At 46.5% G+C, this 10,000-nt stretch overlaps 1 protein-coding gene across 1 annotated transcript in view; it reads right to left on the bottom strand.

Annotated features, from left to right (window-relative positions):
- Window positions 1–1,465: 1,465 nt before the first annotated feature.
- slf1 (SMC5-SMC6 complex localization factor 1) overlaps window positions 1,466–10,000 on the bottom strand; it is a gene marked incomplete at its 3' end in the record, with an annotated part of 33,660 nt that continues 25,125 nt past the window's right edge. The window contains exon 18 of the mRNA XM_080004250.1: window positions 1,466–1,956. Within this exon, the coding sequence (XP_079860376.1) occupies window positions 1,466–1,956 (491 nt within the window). The remainder of the gene's footprint in view (window positions 1,957–10,000) is intronic.

Here is a 10,000-nt window from a genome sequence, read left to right as displayed (position 1 = left end):
TTGTTTTTTAAGAATCCACTTGAAAGATAAGTGTGTGTGTGTGTGTGTGTGTGTGTGGGTGTGTGTGTGTGTGTCCTCCCCAACTGATTCCAGCCCTTCTCACCAAACACTCCGGTCCCACGGAGGAAGACTATTTTGTTTTTCTATATCGCCTAAAGGGACTTTTCAAATGCCTGAAAATGTACGTGTTGTCTACTGTACTGTATGTACTATCATTTTATTTAACTTGTGGCGAGTATCATATGATATTGCATATGGATGCCCTTTTCTCTTTTCTTTCCTTCCGTTAATGTTTTTGAGCTTTTTGCAAGCAAACCAAAGTGTTTTTATTTGAAATGATGTTGAGAATATAGTTAAAAAAAAAACAACAACTGAAACTGGAATGTAACTGACCGGCAGATGTAAAAGGAGAAAGAAAAAAAGAAAAACACTTTTATTTGCACAGAGTTGAAACTAGACTATTTATTTTTTTGGAATAATAATAATAATAATGATGATGTACATAGCTTACCAGTTAACTTATAGTGGTATTTTCTACTGTATGCCTGTGGATGGTCCTGTACAGTAGGTGTGTGCCTGCCTCCTCCTCGCCTGCCGTCTTGCTTGCCTGTGACCTCATCTCCATGTGCCCACGTCGGACCGGGGACATTTTAGGGCCCCATCTGGTTTCAGTAAACACATTGCACCCGATGTTGCTTATTTTCAAAAATGAACTAGACGAAAGAAAATTAAATATTTTTTATCATCTCTGTTTTGTGTTTTCTTTAACAGTAGGTTGTCATGATAAATTATTAGGAAAACTTTTTGAAGAGCCAATTCACGAGTCATTGTTAGAGCAAACCAAATGTATTTCACATATTTCGATCCCCCCTAATCGCCCTGACACATATCAATAAACATGTAAAAATTCGATAACAGAAATACATAAAAAATTAAATATTAGAAGTTGTTTTTCCATTTATTTTTGTTAAGAAAACTATTGTTCTTGTGACGTAAGAAAATACTTTCCTCTGTACCCATGGAACACAAGTAGTACAGTGTAAGATATATACACTAAATTCACAAATACAGTATGTACATTCACAACAAAAACAAGTGCAGCTCAAGAATATAAAAATACGCTTTAAAGAGCTTAATTATAAGACCCTGTGCAGTTATTGTCAATGTGATGCGAACAGAATACTATATCAAATCTGACGAGATGAGCAATGTGCAACGCAGCATAATGTATGACAAGAATAAACGGTGCGACTGAGTGGGTGACATTCATGATGTACCTCAAAAGGAGTACACATTATTTATTAAGTCTAGAAAATAATGTAGACGTTTTATATAAATACATTATTATTAAAAAAAAAAACATGCACACAAGACATGGCGAGAGGCGCTATCTATTGTATCAAATATTATTACACGAGAATGTTAAGAATTTTCTCGATAAAAAACAAACAGTGCAAGGACGAGTTCAAGAGGGGGGAGTTTTGGCTCCCAAAGCTGCTCCCCGGGCCCTCAGCTCGTCCAGGACTCCCATCAGGAGACTCGTGCTCTCCCCCTCGCCCCCCTTCACCCCCTGGGACACGATCTGCAGACACCCCTCTCCTGCCCTCCCCAGTTCAACCAGGGCCTCCACGTCCTCCACCAGCCTGGCCGCCCGCCGCTCCCTCCAGCCCCTGGTCACCTCTCGCACCGGGTGGCTCACCAGGGCCCTGGTCAACCTGGAGCCCAGTCCCCGGGCCCCCTCGCAGACCGGCGGACCCCTTTCCCGGACGTAGGAGACGAGGAGGTGGGCGAGCAGCGAGGAACCGGCCTCCAGAAGGGGGAGGTTCCGGACCTGGCCCAGAGAGGCCGTGTCGCCCCTCTGGGCACTGAGGAGAAGCTCCGCCCTCTGGGCTGGAGAGGAGACCAGGTCCAGGGAGCTGCGCCCGTCCGGGCCGCGGTACTGCAGGAGAACAGAGCCTGGCGGAGGAAAGGAGAATAGGTCAATTCTCACGTTCACATCCTAAATAATTGAAAAAGTTTGGAAGTATTTTGCTGCTACACTGCGAAAAACATTTTTCTCAAGTTAAGAGAAAACAAAAAAATAAGTGTTACAAGTAGATCCAATGACTCAAATCCAAAGACTTTTCCACTGAATGCAAAATTGAAATTGTCCAAAAGTGAGACAATCCTGATAAAACCTCAGTGATGTCTTTCCCGTTGATTTAAGCTCAAGAGGAACCAATAGAAATGCAGGGGGCATTATTTGTGCAAATTCATAAAACTTCTCACCGAGATGCATGAGACACACGTGTTTTATTTTGGGTTTTTTTCCTATCCTCAGCTTACTTCTCATCCCTTCTTGACTTGCACTGTTTGCCGCTGTAACACCCGAAGTGATTTTCTATCTCATCTTGAACCCGAACAGCTCTATGAGCGATGCTTTATTTATTGGGGATTATTCAAAATAGTTCTTGTTTTCCCGGTTCTTACCTCCACTCCCATCAGCTCCCACCTCCATAAAGTCAAAACAATTCTCGGAAAAACCTCAAGATAAGGAGGAGGAAAAGGCGCAATGTACGGAGCAAACCGAGACATCAGAACAGATAAGGCTACACTGTAAAAACCCCGGCCGCGCTGGCATGCGATGCGAGTGAGCGGGTCAGCGGCAGGACACGGCAACAGATACGACCACACCGTCTGCAGAAGACGGTGAAAATATGGCGAGGAGGTGAGGGGGCTTTGAGGCACACAGCTGTTCCCCCGCCGGGCGGAGGGGCCTTTTGGCTCGTCTCAGCACTAACGCCGCGCGACACCGCGCTTTAACTACGTGCGACCGGCGGCGGCACGCATCGCGTTCCTATCAAAAAGGGACACGGCGAGGGCTGGAGACCTGGTGTGACCGGCGCTGTGATGTAACCGGAAAGAGTCGCGGTTCCGGGGAAATTAAAGCGTGCACTTTGAATGTCAAGCGGCTACGTTTGGGGTTTGGAAAAACGCTCTGTAAACATAAATTATGAATGATTTCAAATTGTGTCACTCTGCCATGTTCACTAAAAGAGGAGAAGCAGCGGCTGCGACGTCTAGAGTTTCGATGTAGAAAAAAAAAAACAAGAAAAAAAAAAAACAAACTAAAATCGATATGTCAACACATCTCCAACAGCCTTGAATTCTCCTCCGCTTTCTGCTCGGCAGATGCATTCAAACAACATGACAACCGCAGTCAGGGCGGAATAAAAAAAATAAATAAAAAAGTGTTGTTTTTCCTTTCCTTTCCTTCCACCTAAACATGGTGTTCTAATGGTGACATTTACAGTCTCCTCTCCTCCCTCTCCCCCCTCTCTCTTCTGCTTTGTCTGTTCCGACTGAAAGGCATTTTTCCAGTGTCAGACGGGTCCCCGGCGCACTTAGCCTATCTGGAACGGGTCGAGTCAAGTGCGAGCCCTTTGTTTGCTTTTAAATGGACCCATTTTGACGGCAAACTGCTCTCGATGGCACTTGACTGTTCAACTCTGGCAACGCCGCCGCCGCTTTTCACAAAAGCCCCGCTTTTTTGGGGCGGGGTGCGGGAGGCATGGCTAAAAAAGCCGCCTGATACCACTACCGCTGGCAGTTGTTTGAGGTTGACGGACGTGCGAGTTTTCGAGGAAGCGCGAGGAAAAGACAGTCGCTTATGTCCTTGCGAGCGGGGTTCAACTTTCAGGCTCGACATTTTCACTGTTCGATAAAAAAATAAATAAAAAGGACTCAAATAAACTACATTCACGGGAGTGCGCTGCAGGTGAACAAACACAATGGAGCCTTTCTCGGCACAAAAACGTGCCTCCCTCCTCCTCCTCCTCCTCCTCCTGCCACCTCTGACGTCGTTGAAAGCGACAATGTCACTTTTCGAAACAGAATTGTGGGAAATGACGCTGAAGGGCCACGCGGCAGGTAGCACGGAGCAAGAAAAAACAAAACAAAACAAAAAAAAACAAAAAACAGAGCTCAGGTTGGCCACTCGTCCGCCACTTACCGCTTCGGCTTGGAGCGCGCCGCGCATAAAAACGCAAAGTTAATCTACATAAATGTATTGACGAGTGAGGGAGGTGTATGAGTGTGGACGGGGAGGGGAGCGCGGTGGAGGACGAGTGGGAGCAGCGTGGAGCCGTTCTTCACCGCAGGTCACAGCCAGGCACTTGACGATGGCTGAGGTTTCCTTGCTATCGGCCCCATTGAGTCCCGAGTGGTTTTAAAGTGAGAATCCAGTTATGGTCTGGCGCACTGCGGAAAGAGCTTCAGGGTCACGAGTTTTTATTTTGTGTCTTTTCCATTTTTTATATATTTTTTTTTTTCCCTCTCCTGCCAGCGCACCGCTTACAGGCGCATGGGAGCGCGTTTTTGTCACCTTCGCTGGAAATTTGAGCCATGAAATGAGTGTGTGTGTGTGTGTGTGTGTGTGTGTGTGTGTGTGGGTGGGTGGGTGTGTGTGGGGGCTCTCAAAAGAAGAATATGGTTTTTGTTCACCCTGCATCATGTTCGGTGGCTTCTCTCGCCGAGCGCCAGCCTTGGATGAGCGGCGGCTCGGCGGGAGACGTTAAGCAGAGTCTTAGCGCTCTCGCTCCGAATCCGAGGTTTTTCTCCTTTTTTTCCCCACCCCGGTGTTTTCAGCACAAGGTTTACGGTCAAAGCTTGTTCTTGTTGTTCTTATGGTCAGCACTCCTGTTCTTCCGTCCACCGACAATAAATAAATAAACAAATAAATGAATCCTTTACTTTTCATCAAATTGAGTGAATGCCGCGGTGCCCTTCAGCGGCATTTAGTGCGGAACATTCCACGTTCACTTAAGATTCTGTGTTTTGTCACACACTGTGTACTGCAGTAAAACATGGACATCACGTACGCCCGTCTCTTCCTCTATTTCCAAGTTGACAGTATTTAATGTCGGATGTTAGTCAGAAGGCAGCACGCCCACGTCCAATATGTCGTAGGCGACAAACTCCTCGTATGAATGAAATTGTTTAAAATGCAGAATAAAGGGGAGCGCAGTGATTCTCAAACTGTTTTTCCACATCAAGGACATTCAATGTATTGAATACGTATATACGGATCTGCTAGCACATTTTCTAACGTCTTATAAATGGAATAAGGGTGAAGTTGAACTATTAATCAATTTACTGGTGACCCCCTGGTACCTCTTGAAGGACCACCCAAGGGTACCCGGGACGCACTGGTGTAGTGGGCTGAGGACTACATGTAGGAAAGCTTGTAGAGGACACCCCCACCCCTAAGACGCTCCATCAACCTCAACTGGGAGGTGTTGGAGAGAATCTGCCAAAAGGGGAAATCAAAGAACCAACTACCGTACTGACCCGAATATAAGGCGACCCTGACTATAAGACGACCACCCCCCTTTTTCAAGACTCATTTTGGGGAAAAAAACTCTGAAGACCAAATCTTGATTTTAGATAGAAAATCATTTCAATTTAAAATAATAGCGCAGGACGCCAATGTGTGAAGATTGATGAACGTAATGTGGAACAAGCACGAGTTCCACCCAGAAGCCATGAGCAACATGCTGAGCTCAGCTCAAGCTGAGTCAGTCACACTATGGCTGGAGCCAATGACTCGGACACACAGGAGCTAGAAGACCCGCCTGCTTCTTTTAAATCAGCCTTGTGGGAAGATTTTAGGTGCCGGCCCCGGGGTCCAGGCCCTCCAGACTTCCCAGTGAACTACGACAGCAATGGAGAGCGAGTGGTGGATCGGACAAGGACGGTGTGTCAGCGTTGTTCCACAGTTGTAGGGTTCTGCATGTGTCTGGAAACCGATTGAAGAACTCCTCCTATTGCACAAGTTTTATTTTTTATTATTCTACTGTATATTGACATTTAAAAGTCTAGACCCCGAATATAAGACGACGCCACCTTTTCAGACCTATTTCGAGGAAAATAAAATCCTTTCGGGTCAACACTATTATTATTATTATGACAATTATTATATGATAGCCCATATCTTTCCCCCTAATGTTCCTTCCTAACACATGCACACACACTCTCACTGAGCTGTCAGAGGGAGCGAGAGAAGCGCTATGGGTGGAGTTTTGCCGCGGTCCCCGTCCTCGTCATGTCAGCCAGGCTTGACAGGCAGGCGGCGACGAGGGGACTGACACTGGTGTGGAGGAGGAGAGGCCCTCTGGAGCCCAAATTGTCCACACACACACACACACATGCACGCACGCGCGCACGCACACGCACGCACACGCATGCACACGCATGCACTCACACACACTCTGAGTCTAGCGTCTGGGGCACTGTGCGGTCCTGGTCCTGGCTCCCGGGCCAGAACAGAAAGCAGCGACTGAAGTCAATCCAGGTATTGGCGTAGAGCGTCAGATACGCTGCTGTGGAGATAAACGCAACACCTGGGGGATTACACCCGAGCACAGGGTAATTACATTGCCCTATGTGTGCGTGTGTGTGTGTGTGTGTGTGTGTGTGTGTGTGTGTGTGTGTGAGTTGCATGTGATAGTGTACGTGCACACACAGCCGTGTGTGAATGTCCCGCTAAAAATGTGCTCCTAAGCCGTAGGACGGGGGCAAAACTGGAAGGGATTTGACGTGCCAGGCGAAAGCCCTCGACTCGTGCGCCATGCCAGATGCATTCTGACAAACACACTCGTACACACAACTACTCACACACACGGAACACAGAGCCCTTTGGCCTTTAGAGGGCAGGCGAAGACAAGAAATATAAAAGCGAGAGTGGAGGAGGGGAGAGGGAATCGAGGCCGGGAGAGAGGGAGCGAGAGAGAGGAGAGAGATGCCATGCCCCCTCCCCCTATGTCTCTCTCTCTCTCGCGCTCTCTCTCCCTCTATTTCTCCTGGTCTGAGGCAGGGAAGCTAGGAAGCAGGCAGCTCCGCCGCATGGTAAACATCCTCTCTCTCTCTCTCTCTCTCTCCCTCACCCCCACCCCCACCCACCCCCACCCACCCAGCACCGCTGCCTGAAACAGAGAGACAGAGCAGAGTGTGTGAACTGCAGCCAGGGGCATGGCATCACACATCCACAGGGAGCAACAAGGGAAGGAAAAAAAAAAAAAAAAAAAAAAAACGAAACTGTGAAAACAACAACAGTAACCAAGTGAAGCAGCAAAGCAGAGCCAGGGCATCAGATGTTGTAAGAACAAAAGGCGCATCCGCGTCCTTAACACACTAAACCTCTCTCTCTCTCGCTCTCTCGACCACTCTCCACCCCACTACCCCGATATGGTGGAAAAACACGCAATCGGAAAATCACAATCGCCACGATCAGCCGGCGGGATCGCACGGCGTCAGGAGAATACGCGAACATTCCTTTTGTCGAGTGATTCTTCTTTTCACCCCTTTCCTCTGGACGGCGTTTATCAATTTCAGCTGGAGCTTTCGCTGGGCTGGCTTCTTCACCCAAACCCGGGCGCAGCAGGTGGAGCTCACAAGGAAGATCACAGCACAGGGGGGACATGCAGGGGGAGATAGGTGTGTGTGTGTGCGCGTGTGTGTGTGTGTGTGTGTGTGTGTGTGTGCGTGCGTGCGTGCTTGCGTGGGTTCAAAAGGAAACGGGCACCGTAACGGGCATTGAATGTGTGGGTATGGACACCAACAGGCGGCTTTGTGTGGGGCTTGTCCGACTTTCAGCAACATTGGACAATTTGTCCCCTTAAAAAATTACGACTATGACAACTGTGCAGGGGTGGAAATATAACTGAGTAGAAATACTTTGGTACTGTACTTGAGTCAGTTTCTCAAGTTTCTGTATCTTAAATAAGTATATTCAGTTTTGGAGACTTTTGGCTTTTACTCCAGTACACGTTTTACTCTACTAAAAGTCTAATACAGTCATGTTAATTCATGTCATGTTTTTTTTTAACCAGGGACTGGCTCTATCAAACTGCTGAATAGGGATCGCTCATCTATGATTCATTCATTCTATTTCCTTTTTAATTGCCATAACACTATCTATAGTATTTACTCTGTAACTCGTAATCAGGATATGCATGAGCGCAGAAAAACAGGTACAGTAGCACCATACGCCGTCTAACAGACTCATCAGGGCACTGGATAAGACAAGTACTTTTACTTTTAATACCTTACTTACATTCAAGAGGGGGCAGGGGGCTGGAGTGTCCCTGAGCAAGACGCTAACCCCCCAACTGCTCCCGATGAGCCTTGGACAAAGGCGTCCAAATGCTGAAGTTCAAAGTGACATAATGTAATGTAATGTAATGTAATGTAATGTAATACTCCTTTCCCTTGCATCAAAAACCCGGTAACACCCGCTAACATCCATTTGTCATCAGTGGGAAAGGCAACACCCGGGTCTCAGTCCTGGGTTTTAATCGGCTCCACCTTCGATCGGCTCTGATGTGAACATTACACCCTGGTCGACCCGCTCATTTTGGCCCCATTACCTGCGCGATGTGACACGCGCTGAAGTTCCAGCCGTTGGCGCATAAACAGACAGGAATATCCGTGTATCATTCCATCATTTCAAATCCCATTTAGCATCCAAAATCAGGGGTTATTGACTTTTTTTCTGCATAGGGGACCGTGAAATGTTGTGAATGTGCAGATCGCATCCTGAGGAGAACAGCGGAGAAAACGGTATAATGTAATGCACTATGCTATTGCTCTACCGCAGAATACAAGCATGAAGTATGTAATGTAAAACGTTTAAAAACAGCACTAGAAAGACGGAAAGCGAGAGCAAGTTCAAGTAAAGTAAAATGAGCAAGCTGCGTTGTATAGATTAAGAGGATAATACAACGTTATGATAACGCTTAACTCTTAAGTCATTCCGCGAGCTAGAAAACAAAATCTGACATTGTGAAGGAAAAGTTTTGAAACGTCCATATTCCCTTCACACTGCTCGTATCGACACTGTCCTTCTACCGCTCCCGCATACTACGCTTCCTTTAAAAATTATAATAATAAAGAACCCACTAAGAGGTAAAGAGGCGAGCAGCCTTTAATAAAAACCCACTAACCCGTCTTGTAACGACGAGCTTGTTAAACTGTTCGCACCCTCGCTAAAAACACTTCACCGTCACTGAATGCGTTCATTTCCAAATGTTTTTCAAGGTTTGACCCTCCCTGCATTGGAACACAAAACATCCCCTGCGCTTGACTAATATTCATAACCGAATGTGAGTTCAGACATAATAAAAAAAAAAAAACGTTTCCAGGCGGGCGTCGTCGGGTTCCTTTTGTCTGAGCCACCCACTGAATCATTTCTTTCAGAAACAACAACAACAACAAAAAGCAGGACGAGACCTCGCCAGAACACTTGTAGCATGGAGCGAACGACTGGAAGTTCAGGGATGCGGCACAGAAAAGACAAAAATCCATCAACAGGGGCGACAAAGAAGGAAAAATAAATAAATAAATAAAAACAATCGTCTCTGGCCTGTGACCGAGCTGTTTTTCTTCAAAAAAAATAAATTAAAAAAAGAATGGGAACAAAAGACGCAAACTACCCGTGGAAGCGGCCTTTGTTTCCGCGCACAAAAGGGCATGTTTTGATCGCTTCTGAAGTTGTGAAACGTTCTACATCATCGTGAAGTCTTTAGGAGAAAAAAAAAAAAAAAAAAAAAGAAAAGAAAAGAAAAATAAAAACCCCAACGTGAATTGAATTAAATGAGAAAAGTGAGTACAGCTGAAGTGGGTGGGGTAAGAGGACACTGCAGCGGGGCCCTGTTCCTTGGTCTCTGTGCCCCGTTTTTACACAATCCAGTTCCCCTTTTTCAAATTCACTTAGTGTAGATGGGTGTGTGGAGGGGTGTGTATATTTGTATTTGTGTTTGTGTGTGTGTGTGTGTGTGTGTGTGTGTGTGTGTGTGTGTGTGTGTGTGTGTGCTTCTAAGCATTGAGAGTGTAAGTGACACTGAAGGTCCTCCAATTGTTCCATTAATGCTGGTGTGTATTCACGTATACTGTCCTTTTTGACAAAATGTGTGCGCACGTGCGTGTGCGTACACACACACGCACACGCACACGCACACACGCA

The sequence above is a fragment of the Zeus faber genome (genome assembly GCF_960531495.2).
Source record: "Zeus faber genome assembly, chromosome: 7".
In the NCBI taxonomy this organism is placed as follows: domain Eukaryota; kingdom Metazoa; phylum Chordata; class Actinopteri; order Zeiformes; family Zeidae; genus Zeus; species Zeus faber.
Note: the sequence above shows the minus strand (reverse complement) of the source record. Positions and strands in the feature narration are given on the sequence as shown.